Below are 23065 nucleotides of genomic sequence, written 5' to 3' on the forward strand. Positions count from 1 at the left end.
TCTTTAAGTCGGCTTCGAAAACCAAAATGTTCCCTGAGGTGAATGAGATCCAAGAACTGTAACATCACTTCAGAAAACACTACAAACACAATAGAATAACTATAAAGTACAAAGTGCATTGAACATATATGTAAGAATAGGTTTATTATTTCATAATAAACTCATAAGTCCTCTCTCTCTCTCTCTCTTTCTCTCTCTCTGTCAGGTGATATTCACTAAGTCGGAAAAAAGTGTGTATTCTTATCTGTGTGTGCTTAAATGAGTTAACACTTATGGAGTGTATGTCACAGATCATTGTGTTGGCATTAAATTCATGTTTACATAAAGTACTGTATAAAAGACAACAAAAAAACCCCACTGGATCCATTAGGATCCATGCAAATCTTCCTCACACAGTAGAGTCTTGTTAAAAATCTCATTAGCTGTTCTGGATGACCCAGTTGATCCATCCGTGGTAGTTTCTGACCTTGGTGTAGACGCCAGGGAAGTAAGCATAGGCACAGCCGATGCCCCAAGAAACAATGCCCTCAAATTTACCATTACAGACAAGAGGTCCTCCTGAGTCACCCTGAGGATGGAAGAGTAAACAGTATAAGTTCTGTCAGAGTACTGCGCCACATTTTAATGTAAAGTAAAAGCTTGACAGTCTGTAAGTCTTTAAAGGTGCATCAATTCATATTTTCATATTCACAGTGGATCAAGGGAAGAATCGAGAGAGTATTCACACCCGACTGCAGGTTGCTACAGGTAACATTGTTTTGATTTGGCTTGGATATCTGTTCTTATGAGCTGTTTCTCATTGTTTCTATTATCATAGAAATCGGTTCCTGCTTGGTTGGTTTCTTTTTTCATTTTACCATCTGACATCTGTAGCTACTAGTTATGCTTTTCTGATTATGATTCAAACATGATGCGGAGTATTTTCCAACAAGCTGATATAAATTAATGGTTGATGGTTGAAGTGTTCTCACTACACTGCAAAATTTTAAAGTCATTTGAATCGGCTACGTCCCGACCATCTACAACAAAATGCTGCTTTACTTTGATACTTTAAAAATATGTAGCTGATAATACATTCCAACATTTACTTGAGTGAGATGATTTGGCTTGGATATCTGTTCTTATGAGCTGTTTCTCGTTGTTTCTCTTATCATAGAAATCGGTTCCTGCTTGGTTGGTTTCTTTTTTCATTTTCTCTTTATGTATACTCCAGGTTAGGACTACTATTGGTGACCACTCAACCCTAGATTTGACTAGTCCATAACAAAACTTTGTGTCCAACAACAGCCGGCAGCTTTTTTCAGTAAAAAAAACTCTAAAACCGCACGATGTGTACACGATGTGTACAGTGGGGTCAAACATAGTGAGCAGCTGGTGACCATAGTGGCTCCACAATGGCACTATTTAGCAGCTTAAGACCCAGATTGTTTTTTCTCAGGAGTCGGTGAAGACAAAATCATAAAAGGAAAATGAATATTGGACTTACATTAGTCAGGTTGCCAGAAACATGACTCCAAAAAAAATATTTATATAATATACATTATGATCTATAATATCATGTAATATATTTATATAAGATTTCTGTCTACTGTTTTCTAACATGTTTGCCAACTTTATATAAGGTGATAGATATCAGTGTTGTGTTTGCAGCTTGTTCCACTGCCCCCAAGTGGCAAAAAAATCTATTGATGCAGCTTTAACAATATTAAAAATATCGATACCTGAAATGAATTGTTCTTGGTGTCAATCAATTTGAGAGCAATTGAGCTGAGCACAACTTTCAGTCCTGTGTTTTGAACCTTGATGGTGGGGCTGGTGATCTATGAAATATATATATATATATATATATATATATATATATATCGTAGTGAATGATACTGAAGCAACCTCCTCCGTAATGTGACATCAAAATTACCTTTAATTTAAACCTTAACGTATAGCCCAATAATGTTACAGTAAACTATTGAGTGATTTTCAGTATTACATTATTACATCATCACTCATCGCATTTTAAGTTTTACCCTATTTTTCCATGTTTACTGTTTACCTGGAAGTATTTAATTATCAGTTGCTATGACAATCAAAAGAAATCACACCCTCTCAAACAACCCCCATGTTGTACCACAGAGCACCACAGGAAATCAGTTTAACTCGTCCCTCTGAGAATCGATCAGTCAATTGATTGATTCCTGGACAGTTTAAGACAAATTTCACTGTTTACTGTAAATGGCAATGTAAATAATAGTAACTATGTATATAATGTTTATTTCTGACAGGGCATATTATTCTTATTATTTTTATTATTTTCTTTTACATTTGAATATGGGGGGTTATATTTTTATAATTTATTTTTATTATATTTATATGTGTGGAATATGTGTGTATGTGTGGAGCACTGCAACACAACAATTTCCCACAGGGCATTAATTAAGTACGATTCTGATTCTGAAACACAACTTTGTGGCTCACCTGACAAGAATCTTTACCACCATAGATTGAGCCAGCACAGATCATGTTCTCTGTGATCCTGAAGTAGTAGTAGTACCAACAGTTAGAGAAGATGTCCACACTCACAGACCTCAGTACAGGTGAAAGTCTGTAGCTGTTCAGCCAGGTCACGCCCCAGCCGCTGACTGTGCACCGGGCAAGGTCAGCCAACGGGGGTGAGTCCGGATCTGGCAAAGGGGCCGGCTCGACCCTGGCATTGATGATAGCTGGCCGCTCCAACTGACCCACAGAGAAGGGAACAGTCATTCAGTCACTCAACATAATATGCTAATACTGAAGGTAGCGCTGTATTTGCTAGTCACATTACAAAAGGAGTTTCTGCAGTGTGAGTAAAGAGGCTTATTGCTCTTCAAAGTGACTTCTGCTTGCTGAAACAGGCTCTAGTTCAACAGCCATGGGAGGGATCACTTTGGGGGTGTTTCAGTTGTTGCAAAACACTGGAACTTCAGCTCAGCAAGTCAGTGTTCTTACTGACATCAAACAGCCCCTTCCCACTGTGTCATGGGAAATGAATCACACGAATAATGGGTCATGGGAAGTATTTTCTAACAAGCTGATATAAATTAATGGTTGATGGTTGAAGTGTTCTCACTACACTGAAAAATAAGGTTTTACTTTAAAGTCATTTGAATCGGCTACACCCCGACCATCTACAACAAAATGCTGCTTTACTTTGATACTTTAAGAATATGTAGCTGATAATACATTCCAACATTTACTGGAGTGAGATTTTGAGATGGAAAAAATGGAGAAGGCCACACCAAAGTCTAGTCAAGACAGAGAAACAAGATCACAAGGTCCTGACAGAGGAAAACACAGAAAAGGAGATAGAACCTCCACAAGCCCACTCTATCCTGAATATTGGAATGGAAGAATTTGCTTATTGACTATTTCACCTGCATGTCACCAAGACCTGAACCATCAGCTACAACAATGGATCCACATCCACAAAGTGAGGAAGCCCAGCAAGAGAAAAACAGTAAGAAGAAACAGAAGTTAAATAAAAAAAATATTAAATGAGCTAATAGTAAGAGATCTACTCAGTGAATTTGGATACAAGCACAAAAATATAGGATTCATTTCTTAAGAGAATGAATTAAGAGGATGAAATGTGTGGATGATTGTTTTGCAAGTATGTTAATCAAAGAAAATATATAAATGATTTTGGAAACTGTTGTTTGATAAAGGGTTGATCTTTTTTCCAATGTAACTATTTGAAATATGGAAGTGAAAGTATTGTGGAAAGTACCAGAAAGGTTGAGCGGAAACAGATGGCAGGAAAGTCAAGCACAATCAAAATAGTTGTTATTGGCGACATTTGGCAAGATCCTGGTTGATGCCTGGAGCACTCGAGAAGTGACCTAACCAAGTCTGCAGAATTTGCAAAAGTCTGTGGTATTTTTGTCACTTAGCCAACTGCTTGTGTCAAAAGCCTGATGATGCTGTTCTTAGCTCCACCGAGTCTATCTGCTGATAGAATAGAATAAAATAGAATAGAATAAAATAGAATAGAATAGAATAGAATAGATCTTCATTGTCATTGTTAACAGAAAAAAGTATGTTAAAGAACAAAAGTCAATTTAGCAGCTCTCTCTATCAAAGCAACTTTTCATCTAATGTGAGATGTCCAGAGGAACAGCACACATTCTTCGATTGCCTGGGGACACTGTGTCACTTCAATCAAGAATCCCAACAAAAAAAAATTAACTGGCGAGGCAGCCACTCAATTCATACAAGACTCACTGAAAGGCGTGGACGAAAGTGTGCAAAAGCACAGATTGTGTGTGACTGGTCAGGTCCATAGACGTAGGCTCCCTTCGGTTGGTCTAGACTGGCTGCAATAGTACTTGCATATTAAATTATATCCAGCAACCATAACAACTGTTACACTTTAGAAGGGATCTGTTCTTAACCAAAGTGTTTTCATTGAGTATTCTTAGGTATTCTCAGTAAGAGTGTGAGTGAACAGGTAGCGGTTTTGGGAAGAAGACAGTTAGTAGCTGGATGAATCTCTTTCGCCTCAGTCTGTGTTTCATGATATATGCACTGTATGGTTCAGACGCTGAGTCAGGCAAGCTAGTCTTTACCACTTTTACATGAGGGCTAAGCAGGACTCCTGTATTGGATTGCCTGAGTAAAGACAACAACAACATTAATTTGACCTTGTTGTATACGTACTTTTACTTAGGTAAAGGATCTCAATACTTTTTCCACAACTAGTTTTCAGAGACCACAAGTTTGTAACTGACAATATGCATTTAAAACTGGGGCTGTGAAGTTCGAAATACATAGTAATTTACCCACAGGGAAGATCCAAAGAAAAAGATACTAGTGAGTTGCATTATGGGAGAAGTAGGATTCAGTATTATTTGGAATTTGATCAATACCAATGACTAAAAGTAAGGATAATATGTTTACCTGGACTACTTTGATTATGACCGTTGTTTTCTCTTGTGTGAGTCCCTCAACTTTATGCTAATGCAATACTACATTACTGGAGTAACTCTTACAGTTAGTTGATCCAAATAGTGAGCATTTAAAGTATAATCCTTAATCATTGGCCTACAGTCTGTTTTCACTTTTATGAATTGTATCCATGGTTACCACGATATGACACATGTACATTGAGGAGCAGAGCAAACGAGGAACACAACAGACCAAACATCATTTATAAATATAAAATAATGCTACATGTATATATTGATTAGCCAAATGACATTTTTCACTAAGGTCTGCCTCACAGTAGTGCTGCAGGTCACTGACATACCTGGAATCACAAATCAGTATATACCTTAATCAGTATCTTAAATTGGTTTCAGCTCATGCTTCGAATCACAGTGTGTATATCAAATCCATATCTGCATCAACACATATTCCTCTGCCAGCTCTTACCTTCAGCAGCATGATATCATTGTCAAACGTCCAGTGTTGGTACTGGTAGTGCCTGATGACTAAGGAGACATTGAAAATCTGCTCAAAGCCCTCCACCTTGGTGATACTGTGTTCACTCAGGACCACTTTGATCAGGTGACTCCTACAAAAACACAGAAGAAGGCAAAGGTCAAGATTTTGAAGGTGCATCGTGTTTAAGCTGCAAGCTCATTGACTTCTGATCAGATAATCCATCCATCAACGTTCTTATGAAGCCACAAAAAGGTAGGTTGTTCCAGGCTATTCTAATATTTTGTCCAACATAGCTTTAAGATTCAATATCATGGGTGCTCGGTAAATCTGGCCCTCAATGTGAGTGCCACAGGTGTAAAACGACAGTGACTTACGGCCTCCAGCAGTGGGCAGCAGACGCCACCCACTGTGGGTGGATGAGCGTGCCTCCACAGAAGTGGTAGTTCATGAACCGGAGAGAGGCTTGATATTTGATGGAGTAGGGCTCTACCTCTGCACCCCCGATGATTCTTTTCCCGTAAACACCTAAAAAGCGAGGAGGGGGTTGGGTACACAGAGACAGAAACGCCTATATCAAAGACCATATTCATCAATGAAACATTACTCAAATGTTTGTCAATGTCAAACGTATTCAAAATTCAGCTAGCTCATAACTTTCAGTTTTTACTTACATATGAAGTTGTAGTCATTTTAACAGACAGTATATAATTGTATGCTCAGATGCCATTGTTTCTTACCTGTTAGGTTAACTACAAGCAGAAGGAGCAGTGAGAGATGACAGGATGGAGCTGACTTCATCTTTGTAGCTACTAAGAAAAAAGGAAAAAAGTGGATTAGAGAAAAACTTGGATCGAATTAGAAAAGAGCTTTGCTTGTCCCACATTCACATTGATTTTTTATTGGACTCTTTTTGTAAGGAAACTGTGTTCTTTTGATTGAAGACTTCCTGCATTATCCACCACTATAAACAAAAGTAGTACGTGCAGAATGCAGATAGTGCAGTGCAAATCCCTGCTTCACTGCACAGCAGATATCTATGTTATTCTTTGCTACTATAAGATTTGCAGCCAGATTTAGAGCCATTCTGAAGAATAGAAAGTCCAGAAACCTGTTTTATTTCATGTAGTATTACAGATGATTTGGTGTGCATTGAGACAAGTCGAGCTGCTACAACTAAGCTCGAGTTTGTTTAGTGGTTTAAAGTTTATAGTTGCAAGTAAAGTGGGGGACACTGCACAGTAATGCCAATGCTATTTTATTTTGAAGTTTCTGCTCTGTATTCTCCACATGGCAGTGCTTAATCCACAGTCCCATCAAAAGTAATACATAATCAAACTAAAATCCATTCTGTACAAAGTTGCCTCACCTTATCAAGAGTCAAGTAAGAAAACAGTCCAATTCCAACATCCACACACTCTCACACACTCCTCTCATACCGGGACATACTACAACTCTAAGGCTTCTTTTATACTGTTACCATGCCTGTCATTGTCATTGTTCCCTGCTATTGTCCAACAAATATCTAAGTTACTCGCTCACACACAGAAATCAGAGTCTGACCTAGTACAGGAAAAAAAAAAAAAACAGCAACCGCAGCCCGATCTTTCATTACGCCTGTCTTTCTAAGGCCTTTGTCCTCACAGATTCAACCTATTGTCCAGTTGTGGAGACAAAGTGAAGCTTAATGGAGATGAAACCCAACAAGCTAGAGAAATGATAGAATATACTCTCCAGACATGTTGGTGCTTTATCCAGTTATGTTACAGAGGGCAGGACAAAAGTTGGTGTGATATCTGAGTATGATAACAACGTGAGACCTAGCAAGACATAACAGCATGTATTCTTGGCTTGAACAAGGAAAAACCTCTTCTCAGAAATATTATTTAATAGAACTGAGAGTAAGCGTGCTTGACCATGTCATGTGTTCATATGTCTATGTACTTCTGCTTTCCCATCAGTCTCTGGGTTAAAACAAATCATTTTTACGGTAAGAGGTGCTAAATCAGTGCTACAGCCTGGCATGATGTGCTCATGTTGATAAGTCTTATCCAGCAGAGATGCACTGTGCTGTAACTCCTGTCTTCAGTGTCCTTCCTCTCGTCTCCCTGCCTTTTCCATATCCCCAGGTGTCACTCTCACTCCCAACAGGTTTTTTTTTTCTACACACGGGAGCATTGGGTTTGTAACTCATAGCCTCCATACAGTCTACACTCCCAAAGGTGTCACTTCATCTGTGGAGGTGAAAGGCGATAGCGTGCTTCCCTCTCACTCAGGTGCAAAGCTGAGGTGACAAACATGATGCCTTTCTCTGTGTGTGTGTGTGTGAGCGAGTGAGACCTTGTAAAAAACTGCATGTGCAGTACACACATATCAGTAGTGAGTCTGGGAGGAGCACGTGTCTCTGAAATGTAATCAGAACCCAGACTTGTTTTGTCCCTTGCATTTTGTGTTGATATAAAAAAGACTGACTGTGTGTCCACTTATTTCATCTGTATCTTCACATTATGTTGACAGTTTTCAGTGGCCAAGCCAGACTAAATTATTGGTGCATATTGTTAATAAAGCAGCCGGGCATAGCAAAATCCTTCTGGTCATAAAATATAGTTTCAACGGTGAATTTAAATGGTCAGTTTACCCAAATTCAAAAAACATAGTTTCTCACACATCTCTAGTCGTCTTGGTTTTTTAGATATCTCTCTATAGGATTTCTGCATCTACTCTGATACAATGGAGGTGAATGGAATTTCAGTCATTTCAGTTTTATTTTATATTTTTATATTGATATATATATATATATATATATATATATATATATATATATACATATACATATACATATATATAATGATAAAGTAAATTTTTTGGGAAATCAGTTGAGAGGCAGTTTATGAAGGGATGTCTGTTTTCAGGTAATGCAGCAAATTAAAGATTGGGGTATTTGATTCTAGAATCATTAAAAGAAAATCCAATATTGCTGTAAAGCAATGGGTTTTTAATTTGTAGCTTTTCCTACATTGGCCAAATAAATTTTGAGATGTTAAAGATATAGATACCTTTGTATGAATCATATGGCATTTCTTTGATGGTTGGTGAATTTATATCATCTCAAGGTATATCATCATGTCATCCAACCCTATAGCTCACAGCATAAGTCAGTAAGTGAGAGAAGTAAGGTAAGTGAGAAAACATTTTTGGTCACTTGGCTTAGCTGACCTTTTAAAAATGCCTTCATATTGTAAAGACCAACTTCAGGTTAAATGCAATATTTCGAAAATATTTGCTTAAGTCATCTTTGCTTTGTCTGAATTTGTGAAATACAAGTCATAACCAATGTTTGTAGGTGAACGTCTGAGAAGTCAGGTTAGTGTTGGTCCAGGAAACACCTGACAGTGGGAGGCCACACAAAGCCGTCTCTCCCATTCTACTGGGTGAAGCATCAATTATTTAGCTCGCTCTAAATGTGGGAGAAGAGGAGGTCAGGCGAGATTCTCCTCCCATGCTGTGGATGATGCTGACTTACCAGACGGCTGATGATGATGATGATGATGATGATGATGACGATGACGATGACGATGACGATGGCGATGATGATAATGATGATGATCAGGCTGAAGATAATGATTTATTAGAATGCCAACGTGGATTCAATGATCACTGATGATTCATATTTATACAGAGAAACAATTGTGTGTCTCTGCTGTGTAGAATGCCTCCGTGGAGACATGAATCTCTCCACTGCTAGAAAACAAAGCCATGCAAACACACACACACACACACACACACACACACACACACACACACACACACACACACGCACACAGTAGGCCATTGAAACATTTCAGCACGGATAAGCCCGGATGATGACACAGACAGAGCATGCTGATACAGTATAGATGAACCCGCTTGGCACAGGACCCTGTGTTGCCATGGCAACAATGTAAAGCCTTTCGACAAGTCAGGAGGGTCAGGAGAAAGAGTTGCGATAGTGCTGGGATGGGAGGGGAGGGGGGAGCGCTGGGCAGCTTTTGAAGGTGAACTTTGGTGTTTCTCTCTCATCGCTTTCCTTTTCAATCAATGCTGCAGTGTTGGACCCTGGTGCCACATGATGAACGATGAAATTAAAAACTTTTTTTTCCTCCCTGGAAAAAAGTGACTCCTACTGTTTTCAGTAAGGAGTAGATGCTTGGGCTGGGCCAGCAGACAGGAGCAGAGGACATAGGTTGTCTGGCTGCAGTGGTTTATCTGGTGGTATGGTAAAGAATAGCATCCCTAAACCTCTACAGCTGTGATGAACCTGCTCATGTGTTTGTGTGTTGTGCTGGTGGACCTTGTGACAGTTCACAGTGAGTACAAGTTTTTTCAGTTTTGTGAACATAATGTGATGCTTTGCTCAGCTTTAAATGTTGCTTAACTTTCCATTCACAAAGAAGTGGCCAGTTTCATGGTTTTGCTTATCAACAGGCAACCGGCGGGCAGCTTTTGATTTAAACTGGTCTACTTCCTTATTTGAAAGGAAAGGAAAGGACATTTTTTAAGGGTTTTAATAGTTCAACATGTGCTTATTGAGACTTATTGAGCTTATTGAGCTTATTGAGAATTTTGATTCCAGTCTCATGTCTGTACGATAAATATGAAGCTAACGCCAGGACCCGGTTTGGTTAGGTTAGCTTAGTGTAAAGGCTGGAAATGGAGGGAACAGCTAGCTATGTACAAAGGTGGCGAAATCCTACCTGCACCTCTAAAGCTCACTAATTAACACATTTTTTTAATCTGTACAAAAAATAACAATTCACTGTTTTACAGGGGTTAGTTGCCAGACTGTTTCTTGGCTGGGAGCAGGAACATCCTGAGTCTCTTCCGGTTGCCTGGCAACTGGTCTGGTCCCAGAAAGTAATAGTCCAGCACATAGCTCCCCACAACACAGCAAACTGTCATTTTAATACTTGAGTGTTTGTACGGATTAAACAAATGAGATACAACTTTGTAGTTAGTGAACTTTACTGCACACTGGCTACCTGTTTCCCCCTCCTAGTCTTTACACTAAGATAAACAGATTCAAGCTGCGGCTTTACTTTATTGTACAATCAAAGAAAATAACCACATTTGTTTAAATTGCTTTCCATTCCTTCACAGAGTCAACAGGTTAGTTTGCGATTATTCCTCATCACTGATCATCAAAAATTCAAATGTATTTCCCTCCATGGTCACAGAAAGCAATTGTAGACATTTCCAGGACATAGCCTCAACTGTTCCCATCATGTCTCCGACTGTATAGCCTGAAGCCAATGTACAGTTGTTGAGCTGTTGCATAAGGCAGGTGGGGAGAGCCCCCACTCTAATGTTTCAGAGCCCAGAGTGAGGTGGTGACACTAGAAGGTCAGGTTATATTGGATTACATTCATTACGCAGTGGCCTCCCAGGTGACAGAAAACCACTAATTGTTAGGCCGTGGGGAAGGGGGGATTTAGAGGGCCTCACTCTTCATGTTTCTCTTTTGTTCACTGAAGACTCTCCATGTTTTCTAAGATGGACTTTTTAAGTGTGACTGAAATGCATACCTGGGGAGCTGTTACTTGCAGGATGTTTTGGATATTTAGCAGTTCAGATGAAAGCATGAATTAACCATTTCAGTTTCTGATATGACAATGATGTATTTGTATCATGTTTCTACATAAGAATCGAAAAGTATGGTATGTTTTTTGGGAAATTGGTTTACTACTAACTTACAACAACTTCATCAACTGTCAATCAGAACTGAAGATGCTTTTGAGATGAGAGATGAAAACAACTAGCAAGTCATTGATATAGTACTTCTGCATATCCTATGATGAGGATGACTGAGAACCTTCACAGACCTATTGGAAATTAATCAAACAATTGTAAATTCATCTGCCACAGCTCTTTTTTCTTCCTTTCCTTGTCAATGTTTTTGTTCCACACAGGCCACGTGCTCATGCAGGGCCGTATAGTAGGTGGTTACACCGCTGCTCCAAACTCCATCAAATACATTGTGTCACTGCAGAGCACGAGGGGCCAACACTTCTGCGGTGGATCACTGGTTCACAGGTACTGGGTGCTCACTGCAGCACACTGTAACATCGGGTAAGAGTGCTCAATAGCTGTCATCAATGAAGGTGAAAACTCACAAAAATATATTTTCATGAGTTCCATGTTGGGAAGGTTACATGCTCCTTTATGTTTTAAAGTCAAAATGATATGATAGGAGGATAGCTCTATGGAAATGCAGGTCAGTATTCATGCTCTCCAGATGATGATTCCTAAAGACTTGGGTGATCCCTTAACCTTCTTTGTAGAACAATAATAAGGTGATAATTTGGATTTTAAAATACCTGCAAAACAAATGACATTCCCATCAGCCTCAACTTTGTGGTTAGTGCTAATTTGCAAATGTTAGCATTATAAAGCTGAAGCAGACTACAGAGTTTGATAATAAATTAAGTAAAACTAGTGGTTAAAGGAAGGATCATTAAACAAGAATCCCGGCTGTCTTTCTGCCTCCTACTTAGATTCATTTTAAATACTGCTTCCCTCATAAATCTAAAATTCGACAGTTATGTTTGAACTTTTCTCAAGGTAAAGATCAAACTGTTTCTGAGATACTTGCACAGGCAATGACATTCTTCTGGCATTCTTTCAATAGACTCCGTAGAAGTCACTGAGTAGAAGCTAACTTGGCATGACTTTATAGTGTGAGCAGATGGTTCCAACAGATGCCTAAAAGCAAACATCCGTTCTGCTACGGGAAGGTAACGTCAAAACGATGCCGCTTGATCAAGATGCAAAGTAAACCCCTATACAGGCCATTGGGAAGTCAAACAGCACACAGATGCGGTCGAGTCAGCTGACCTTGGCACACCATCAGCGTGTGTGTGTGTGTGTGTGACAGAGAGAGTGAGAGAGAGAGTGAAGTGTGATCTTGTCTGGATCCAGGAAATTGGCGGCATTTCTGGTATACTGTCCCAGCCCTGTCCGCACACAGTAAGCCATTGTTCCCTGGCAGACAAACACTTCTGGCTTCACAGTGGTCACAGTTCACCTGTGTGCACACTCTGTGACCTTGTATACTGGTCACAACAAAAGATGAGAAAATGAGAAGCTAAAATGTCATGATCATGATAATGATCTAATTTGTGGTGTTGAAAATAGGCCTGTGCTGATTTTTCCTCCTCCTTCTCCCTCTAGAAGGTGTCAGCAATGATCAGATCTCCCTGCCTTCATCTATTATTTGTGAAATATTTATTGATGAATGTGATGTAAAAACTGAATTGCCTCATCTTTTAGGGCAGAGCACATGATGATAGTGGCGGGCGACTACATAGTAAATACCTTCGAGGGCACTGAGCAGTATGCTAAACCCCACAGGCTGGTCACCCATCCCCTCTACAACAGGAGCACCAACGACGCTGACATCATGCTCATTAAGGTACTGCAGAAGCAGTGCAGGGATTTAGACATACAACAGTGTTATCAGTGTCTATCTCCTGTTTATCTTTTTGTGATTTGCTTGATTCAGCCTGAGAGTGGTCCAGCAGTCAGTGGCTTCCCATTAGTCTCTACAACTCAGCAGGCAAAGCAATACAATAAAATCCATGTTAATTTTGTCTAAATCAATTTTGGACTCTATCTTTGTTTTGACTGCAGCATTAATTGATTTTTTTTTTGGCCTCCTGGGGCAGAACAAGCTGTACACAAAACACTGACATATTATCACCTTTTAAAGTTGACATGGTAAACACATTAGCTAACAGTTGTCTGTTTGCCCATCCAGCAGACTTGGAGAAGCATTAGCATTCATGTTTGTGAGGTGAGAGGATAGGGCTAGCTCCTTTAAGGTTTTAGGAAGGAGGGTGAAGAGATGTAATTCTCATACTCAGTATTGCCATCAGTCTGGAATAACAGTAAATCACCATCAGACACTGTCTTAGCAGAAACAGAATACAGAGTAATTACTCTATTAATTATTATCAAAGAAATGCCCATATTTATATGTATACCAAATACACTACTAATAGCCTTTCTGTTACAAATTATATGAATATGCAGGTCAAGACCCTTAAACATAACATCAATTTAGGATTACACAAAGAGTACAATATACATTTTGAGCCAAACTTACAATATACAAATGAGAACAAATCACAGGCACTTACTTCTTGTCATTAACTCAGTGCTTGGACTATCACACCTGGAGCACACAGAAGAAGATTCTCATCGATTGTCACAGGTAAACTCTAGCCTTAATTGTAACGTGGGCACACTAACTCAACGCCTCTCACTTTTATACACTACCTCAAACCGTTTGGGGGGCATACGTAATTTCCTGCAGCCTAATAACATGCCCCCTAAATGACACACACGCAGGAGGTCAGAGCCTTGTACACAATTCATTTGTGGTTGTATTTCCAATGATCTCACAAATGTAAGATATATTCACGCTGCTTTTAGATCAGTTTTGGTCTCCACTGAGTTTGGTGCTGAGTAGTGCAGAAACAGCTTATTGGAGCTTTTCTGCAGAAAATGGCTGCTTGCTGCAGCAGGGCATGGGGGTGACAGCAGAGTTATGGGGCTAAGTAGAGGTTAAGGCACATAGTCATTTGATCCATTGTCCACATTGAATCTCTCCTCTGATTTTCTGTCCAGCTGCGGGCCCCCATGGTGCTGAACAAATACGTGTCGCTGGCACCTCTTCCCAGGCAGGGGACAGGTGTTGTCGAAGGCCGGGTGTGTCGTGTGTCTGGGTGGGGATACAACAGTCTGGGTGGAGGACAGGCCCGCTTCACCCTGAGGACAGTCACAGTGCCCATTGTGTCAACTGCGAGATGTAACAGCAGTGAGTCCTTTAATGGCAACATCACAGCAAACATGATCTGTGCTGGCTACAGGACTGGAGGAAAAGATGCATGCAAGGTACAGGGAACAAATACTATTACACCTTCTTTCATTAACGTCAAGCAACTATTTTAATCAGTTCCAGCTTCGAGGTAAGTGGGTGCTGCACATTAATAGCTGTCCAATCTGGCCCATTGTGACAAACATAATCATCTGATCTTTGCAAAGCCATTAAATCTGTTTTTGAAATAAAAAAATTCTCCAAGGCACTGGCAGTGGTTCCCAGTGTATATCAAATAGCACAAGGGGCATCCTATTTTCATCTGCTCACATTACTGCAAAACAATAACACAGTTTTGGGAAGCTCATCCCCATGACAGTGCGAGGATACAGTTCATCATGTCAGTGTTGGTTCAGCTACAAGGTTTTATTAAGCAGACGTGGCAGTCCACCCTCAGGAGCTGTATGATGGTTGCAGAAGAGGTAGAAAAGCAACCCTGAAATAGCATCAGGATAGAAAACCTTGCTGTGATTTTGATTTGCAGTGGTTTGTAGGCACAGACAGCTGCATGCTCTGATTTGGTTAGTTGTATCATATAAGTATTTCTGCCCCAGCCTTTGGTGTGAGAAGAAAATTACATGAAATCCAATGTGTGATATACCAGTGGGCTATATTTTGCCTCAGGTAAGGAGCTGAATGACTAATTAAAAAGTGCTATATTTAACGCTACAGTAGGCAACTTTGTGTGTTGGCATTTCCAAGTAGAAGACAGAGATTACCATATGAAATTATAAAGGTTTAAATTGTTTCTTTGTACAGCAAAATATACAGAAAAATGGCATCAATAAATTAGGGCTCTGACGGGAATGTACTTTAGTCACATTTTATCTGTTTAAAATCTTTTAGTCTCTGTTGGCCACTTCAGGTACACGTGAATCTAAGACATATCAAACAGATTTCACATATATGCTAAATTCACATGATGAATGCACATTTTATATATGAAATATAGCATTTCAACAGTAATCGACATGTATTACATGTAAAACATACAATTCAAATAGCCTATTAGTTTTTTATAAGTCTTTCTCTACCAATTAATTAATTGTGGGCAAACAGCATGATTTCCTACAGAAGTTTGGGAATGGGATGTGATTGTGGTTTGAGATAAAATTTAAAATACAGTATCAATGTTTTTCTGAGCTAAAGAGGTTACCTGACATGGCTGAGACATCTACGCCACTGGAGAAGTAAATGCCTCTTGACATGGTTGCCTCCCACTGCTCAGATTCTAGGTAGGATTTAATGTGTCCTGTAGCACCAATCAAGGACATTAAAGCAGCTTTATAGCAGCACTTGAAACTGAAACTGAAAGGTTTTCCACGAGGAACACTGCAACAAGGTAACTGATGGAGGGTGTCGCCTCATCCTTGCAGGGTGACTCTGGCGGGCCACTGGTGTGCGGGGGGCGTGTCAATGGCGTGGTCTCCTGGGGCAACGGCTGCGGGGATGCTAAGTTTCCAGGAGTCTACACGGCGGTGTCCAAATTCCGCCGATGGATAGACCACACCATCTACGGGTCCTACTTACGCTGCACCAGATACTGAAGGAAGTGATAAAAACTAAGATGATGAAAGTAACCATTTGTGCCTGGAAATGTTTGAGCGGGCCTGGAACAAAGGTGGCTCTGTGGAAAGTATGCAGAGCTTATCAACCACTAAGATAGATAGATAGTCTTTGCTGTCCCAGAGGCAGATTTGTTTTCACATTCAGTACTGCTCTGATTATTCTGATAATGTTTTGAATAATGGTGATCCATCTCGTATTCTCAGATTATCTGGCTGTGAACATTGGTCTCTGCCAGCTACAGTAATTGTGGGATCGACTACACTACCAACAGGGCACTTTTTACTGTACATTTAATTCTAGTGAAGTGAAGTTAATAACTTTGCGACAATAAATATTCAAATTTTGAGATGTGTCAAAATTAAATGGTGAATGTCTATTAATTTTGGTTCTAGGTGATTTTGAATCCGTGCATCATTAAGGCCCCAACAACCTTTTTTTTTTTTTCAGTCAATTTATAACTTTCAGTTGAGCAGTGGAGTCATACATGAACACACACACATGAATCCAACATCAATCCAACACACACACAAACACACACAAAAGGTGAGAACAGGTTTTTTTAGGTCACACCAGGAAGATTTCTCAAGCCTATTTGTCTTTTTCTTTTTTCTTTTTTTTGTCTTTGCTCTTCTCACTGATTTGAAGTGGACAGGGCTCGTTTGGAAAAACTGTGTCACAAACTTCCATACACCAATCAGAATTTGGCAGCATTTGAATCAAAATATGAGACGTCAATTTATTTTTCCCAGCTGCTGTCACTCAAACTTGATCAATCACCTGCATGCAAGCGCACATCACTGGTGGACTTTGTAATGTGAATGCTGCTTAGCTGAAGATCATCGCAAAGAAAGATCAAACACTTGCAGCCATGATCCACAGTTGTAAAATCCTGTCTGGGTATTACAAACCACCATGCTGTGTTTTGGCATCTATAAGCTGTGAAACACGTAAATGTGTTCCCCCCATGGATGTATATAGAGAGCTGGATATGGTGCCATCTCACTGCCAATTTGTCCCAGTGGCCACCTACAACTACAATCAAGGCTGGTTATTATTTATGAATATTCAATCCATGGAGGTTTTATATTTACAATAACATTTACCCATATGGAAGATGCTTTTATCCGAAGCAACTTACAAGTGAGGGACAACATTCAAGATTCAGTGCAGTAGGAGAACTTGGAGTAAGCACTATGTACTACATCTATTCAATAAGTGCAAGGTAAAGAAGTGCATAGTAAGTGCTAGTTAAGCATGTCAGGCTGTTAGAGGTGTTGAGAGAGGAGGTGCTCTCGGAAGGGATGATTCTTCAAGAGATTCTTTGGTAGCTTGTTCCACCATCAGGGAACCACAGACGAGAACAGTAAGAACTGTGATTGCTTTGTGTGTAAGGATGGCAGTACCAGACGACATTCCTTGGAGGGATGCAATTGCCGAGAAGGAGCAAAAGGCTGTATGATTGCGTCCAGGTAGATAAGCGTAGACCCAGAAACCACTCTGAAGGCAAGCATTAGTTAGTTGAACTTGATTCAGGTGGCCATGGGTAGCCGGTGGAGGTCAATGGGCAGCCGAGTGACATGTGTCCTTTATAGGTTGATCCAAAACTAGTCGCACCGCCACATTCTGGACCATCTGTAAGGGTTTCACTGTACATGAAGGGTATTGCTGCAGGCGAGGCGAGAGATAACCATGGTCCTTGCCGAGAGTTTGGTGGAGTACTGAGTCAAGTGCGGTCTGATTTTTATGTTTTATAGTGAAAAGCAGAGCGACCAGAAAACAGGAACAGCCAGAAGAGCTCTCCCTGTTGATCTGAAGCTTTGGCCCCTATTGGCTCATAGGGGAGGAGCAATAGCAGTCAGTGATCAGGTAAATCTTAAAATCACTTCTAAAACGGAGTGGTCACCTGTGAAGGGAGGCCAGAACATGGTTAATGTGATCTTGTCTGCTTGAATTTGTTGAGCAGTTGCATTTAAGGCGTGAGATTGATTTTTGGCTTAAGACAGAATTATACTTCTAATAAATAATGGCAAGCAATGTTTTTTTCTCTGAACGTCAACTTTGTTTGTTGCTTTTTCACTCATTAATATTGAATTCTATAAAGACATATTTGAAGCCAAGTTTTCAGGGGCTATAACCAACCATGGCAAGATTCAAGCACATCCATTATCAAGTAATACAGCAGGTAATTTAAAGTTGCTACTCTCCATTTGTGCTACGCTTACAATAGCATTAACATGGTCGCGTAATTATCACTTGTAGCTGCAATGGCCACTGTGCAGAAGTTACATGGTGTTGCTTTAAAAAGGTATGATAGTCTGAAACAAAAAACAACACAGGAATCAGTTCTGATGAGAATATAACCACATACAGTGAAACAATATTTGTGAAACTCAGAGTTGTTGCTGAGATGTTCTGATATGAAAGATGAGTCTCTATCATGGCTTCTAAAAGTCCCCACGGAGTAGGTGTGTCGCGACTGCACCTCCTTTATGAATAGCTGACAGCATATTAAAGTTAGTCCTACGTCAGGCTTGGATATCACCTTTCATTTCATTGTCTGTGTAATGATATTTGATTAAGTCCTCCTGAGAAAGCATAGTCTACATGTCAAGATTTATATCCTTTACTGTATATCTGTTTTGTAATACCATCGCTTTGTGCTGCTGCTCCTATAGAAGACAGATTTGTGTAAACAGTACAGACAGCAGTGGGTGGTAAGCCCAGTGAGAATTTGCTGCAACCTAAAGACGATCCCAGGGGCCTTCGTTTAACAAAGCAAACCAGTTTTCATGCAACCCTCTGATCTTGTAACTTTGCACCTAGTGTGATCACAAAACACCAAAATGTTCTCAAACTGGATCCTACAAGGTCTGAGGAGACAGTAAGGTCATTTAAGGAAAACCAGAATTCATAAAAAAATCAGTTTTTTCTTGGTTTGTGTATTTGTATTCTGCCATATTTAGGAATCTGATTAAGGATCGAACTGTGTTTTCTGTGTCTTTTAAAAAAAAATCTCATCTGGATAATTTACTGAATAAAACCTTGTTATATGAAAAAAACACCTGTTCCAGGTGACAACCCCCATCTAACCCTCCCAAATGGTAGAAATCGTAGCGAAAACAGCGCAGGCCCCCAAGATTGAGCTCGAAATGCGCCATTGGGCCCCAAAGTCACATCCCAGTCTATGAAAATACTGCCATCCACCGGTGAGGTCTGACTCGGTGGATACATGGGCTGTTCAAATCCCTATGACAAAATAAATAACATTTGTGAAATTTGAAAAAAAAAACAAACAAAAAAAAAAAAACGGTTGGAGGATTTGACTTCTCAAACTCGTCGAGTGGTGGCGCGTAAACGACGTTTCCCAAAGATCTGAACTGGCTCACATTTATGTGCCATCTCTGAATATACAATCGCCATTTGTTTGATTGCATCTAGATCCCGGAGAGTGGAGCATTTGTACACCACGACTACAACTGGAAGCTTCTCTGGGCTGCACCAGAAAACCCCCGTACAGCTCCCTCGCCAGGTCTCCCTGGGATCCGTGTTTTGCATCGCTCCTCAATTTGCATTTCTTCCTCAGATTTTCCGTGCGACGGGTTCAGCCGCTCGAAACCAGCGGGCGCTCCACGGCTCTCTTGTACGTGCGCCTCCATTTCCAAGCAATACGCACAGAGAAAAAAAAACCTCTGGAAATTTTGAATAATGTTGCCGAAGCTCCACGAGCGAGGAAACTGAGGACATTTTGATTTACTGTTATTTCTGTTGCGTACCTACGAAGACAGACACGTGTCTTCGGGGTAAACAGAAAGGGCTAGATCGTGTCAGCAGATTGCATTGTGTTTTCCCCTCCTTTTGTTTGTTGTAGACGACCGAGTTCAAGCTTGGCGACGAGCTATACATTTCAGTTTGTGCGCCTTGGTGATAAAGACGCATTTGGAGATGTCGGAAGTGCTGCCTTTCAACGAAGAAAAAATGAGTCATTATGGAAATGAGGGCGACGAGGGACACCTTTCCTTCACCTGTCGTCTTCAAGACACCAACAACTTCTTCAGTGGCTCACAGAATAAACGTCCGCCGAAACTCGGACAAATAGGCAGGAGCAAACGGGGTAATTATATAATTAAGGCGTTTTCGTGTGTATGGTGATGTGTTGAATGCGCACATAGGTTACTAGTGGATCATAATAAAGGATGTCTCCGTGTGAAGCCAGATAGGCAACACCGTTGCCTTGACATGGTCTTCAATAGAGTGTCAGATCTGAGACATGGTCTATTGTTTGCATGCGTGTGGGATGTATGGGTTTTTAAATATTCTATTCGCATTGCAACACAAGTTGGATGCGCAGTGCGTTCTGTTAAATGCCCTCTGAATCCCGCTCAACAGAGTTGTGCTGAATGTCCTCTTCTCAATTAATGTTTGTAATTGAGATTTAAATGCTGTGTAATTGTGATTTTTTTTAAAATTTTTTATGTGTGTGTGTTTGCATGATACATTCAGGCTGTTTTTGCTTTTGTGTGTCCTGCATTCCTGATGAAACCCATGAGAAAATTGACTTGTGGTGGCACATACATGCACAGACAGACACACAGTTGCACGTACAGTAGTGTAGAGACACAACATGGACAGGCATGGCAACGAGGCAGACGTGTGAGAATTGCATCTGTAGGTGCACAGCAAAGAATTCAGACATGCACGTTCACAGATGTGCAGCACACACACACACACACACACACACACACACACACACAGTCAGGCGTATGGTTATCTTTCTCTTTTTGCATGCTCCTACTCTTTAATGCATGCACACACCACTCCTGCTCATACAGTGCAGTTCTTATGGTCCTGGGCTTTAATGCCCTCCTGTCAGTCAGTGGTGAATTTTCAAGACGCCACACCAAGATGAGCCCCCCCCTCATTAACTCTCTCCCCTGTCATCCACAGTTGTGATCGAGGATGAGAATGGCGACGATGAAGCACTGAAAAATGGAACAGAGAAGACCCCGGCAGAGGCTTAGAGCGCTTGGCTCACCCCCTCCCAAAAGACACTCTTGAAATTTTTTATGGCGATATTTACCAGTTTTAATCCAAAGACACTGTATATAAGCACTTTCTTTCATGTGGCAGCAAGCAGCACTTCCACACCCTCCTCTCCCTGTCAGTCATGACCATCCGGGTGACACACTGGCAGGGGCGGGAAATGGCAGCGAAGGAGACCCCCAGGTGGACCCCCCAACACACGCACACACACACACACACACACACACACACACAAGCACACACAAGCACACCCACAAACAAACACACCCTCGATTACAGGGTTTTCGCCATAAATCCAAAAGCGGAGAAGACAACAAGAGGGGGGGACGAGGAAGAGGGAGGAGGCGACGCTGTCGAAATGCAGAAATCAGGGACAGGATACAGAAATAAATCTAATATAAAAACTAAAGCACACACTTCTCCTATATCTTATCAATCAAACCTATGGTACCATTCTTTCTTCTCTTCATTTTAATTGAGGGCAAATGAAGAACAGAGTTTGTAAATATGGAAAGGGTAGCCCATATTTTCTTGCACAAAGTGGGAATCGGTAAACTGGTTTGATCTCTGTGTTGAAGACTTTATTTATTGATCCTTTTGGAATATGTCTTTTGCAGTGACTTAAGGCCCGAGGGAGTGTTTTTTGTATGTCAAGAAAACAGAGCGAATGAGAGTGATATTTTTTTTCACTTAACAATTCTCGATGTTGCCTGAGTGTTTTTTGTTACCATATTTTGCAGCTAATGAGTCATTTATATACAGTGTACCTCCCACCTGTTTGTAAGCTTCCCAGGCTTTCACCTGGATTGGTTGATACTGTAACTTGACTGTACACACCCTATTGATAAACTATTTATATTGCATTGTGCATTATCGTGTGTGCCAAATCTCATGAGGGATATACTGTACGGATAACTTGTTCTTTTTTGTGCTTTATACATTTACTCATACGGTTCAGTTGTTTTGTTGGGTTGCCATTTTTTAGGGCTCTTTCTTAAAACACTGAAATACCAACTCATGCATGGCAAATATGAAATCATGCATGCACGTCAGAAGTTCTGAAACTCTTGTGTATTCTTGAAGCACCTCGTATACAGCTTTGAATGACAAACCTCGAGAAACAGTCTTAATTCTGCGTTGTACTGTACGATTCACACTGATTTGTACAGTGGCCTAATATCTTGTAATAAAGATTATGACGAAGTACTATTTACTGTTTAGTGTTGATTGTGGTTTACAATAAGGAATGATGTACTTGATGTTGCTTTTCTTGTTTTTTAAGCTGTTTTAAAAAAAACTGTAGCAAAACCACAAAATCTAGTTTTGTATCAGAAAGATAAAGACAATAGCAAAATAGCTTGGCTGACTTTTGGATATGTTTCTTGTACAGTTTCCCCTGTTGTTATTGGATTGCCTATCCGGTTGCCAAGGAAGGTCAAGTCAGCATTTTCCACTGTGAGAAAGTAGCATCTCGTTCCTTGGAAAGATCAGATATGGAAGGAGAAAGAAATGGGGAAGAAAGATGAGCAAATAATCTTATTGAGAATTTGAAATCTACACTTTGTCGTGATTTGTTTCAAGGAGAGTTGAGACACTCGGCTCGGACAACTGCACAACAGACTACAATCTCATCAAGTGCTACAGTATTGCATATGATTCTGTGGGGAAAATGTACACCATTGCTTCCCAATGCAATAAATGTCTGTTTGCATCTAAAATCTCAGCTCCTCTCTTTAATCAAGTCCTCCCTTTAACTCCACTGCCAGAGATGTAAATGGTGCAGGGGTACCGAGGCATGAGGAACACTGATGAGACGTGACATTGCCAACTCTGCTGTGGTGACTAAATGATTCATGTTATGTGACGAGCCTCTGTCAGCGTACAGCATCCTAAACCCCCGGACTACCGGGATGTGTACCGGGAACACATATGTGCACGTACACATAGGCGCACACACTTGTCCGTTTCAGCTCCAACTGCAGGCGAGACTAACGTATTGCTAGTCTCTCCCTCCCCAGTCTTGACAGACATGAAAGGGGCTGCCTGGGCCGGGTACCATGGTAACAGATGCACCTTGCACTCGATGGGTGCTGCGGTGGGTTTCGGTGCAGAATAGTCTTCCCTGAGCCTCGG

At 40.6% G+C, this 23065-nt stretch overlaps 3 protein-coding genes across 4 annotated transcripts; 2 read left to right on the plus strand and 1 right to left on the minus strand.

Annotated features, from left to right (window-relative positions):
* Positions 1-125: 125 nt before the first annotated feature.
* Positions 126-6846, minus strand: LOC111667676 (trypsin-like). Of its 2 annotated transcripts, none has more exons than XM_023423428.2 (6): positions 6779-6846; positions 6150-6221; positions 5787-5937; positions 5401-5542; positions 2470-2727; positions 126-568 (listed from the first exon to the last, which is right to left on the minus strand). In XM_023423428.2, exons 2-6 carry the CDS (start codon positions 6208-6210, stop codon positions 419-421), a joined length of 762 nt encoding a protein of 253 aa, XP_023279196.1. In that variant the 5' UTR covers positions 6211-6221; positions 6779-6846; the 3' UTR covers positions 126-418. The 2 variants fall into 2 exon arrangements, with proteins under 2 accessions (XP_023279196.1, XP_023279197.1); XM_023423429.2 differs by having other exon boundaries at positions 6150-6218; positions 6779-6844.
* Positions 6847-9642: 2796 nt separating this feature from the next.
* Positions 9643-16167, plus strand: LOC111667656 (trypsin). The gene is made up of 5 exons (XM_023423396.2): positions 9643-9755; positions 11355-11514; positions 12715-12856; positions 14074-14340; positions 15700-16167. Exons 1-5 carry the CDS (start codon positions 9701-9703, stop codon positions 15868-15870), a joined length of 795 nt encoding a protein of 264 aa, XP_023279164.1. The 5' UTR covers positions 9643-9700; the 3' UTR covers positions 15871-16167.
* Positions 16168-19299: 3132 nt separating this feature from the next.
* camk2n1a (calcium/calmodulin dependent protein kinase II inhibitor 1a) lies at positions 19300-22141 on the plus strand. Its single transcript, XM_023423440.1, has 2 exons — positions 19300-20003; positions 20837-22141. The coding sequence occupies exons 1-2, from the start codon at positions 19835-19837 to the stop codon at positions 20908-20910; spliced, it is 243 nt and encodes an 80-aa protein (XP_023279208.1). The 5' UTR covers positions 19300-19834; the 3' UTR covers positions 20911-22141.
* The last annotated feature ends 924 nt before the right edge of the window (positions 22142-23065 follow it).

The sequence above is a fragment of the Seriola lalandi genome, unplaced genomic scaffold (assembly GCF_002814215.2).
Source record: "Seriola lalandi dorsalis isolate HSWRI2012SDOR001 ecotype SW California unplaced genomic scaffold, Sedor1 jcf7180002054692, whole genome shotgun sequence".
NCBI lineage: Eukaryota > Metazoa > Chordata > Actinopteri > Carangiformes > Carangidae > Seriola > Seriola lalandi.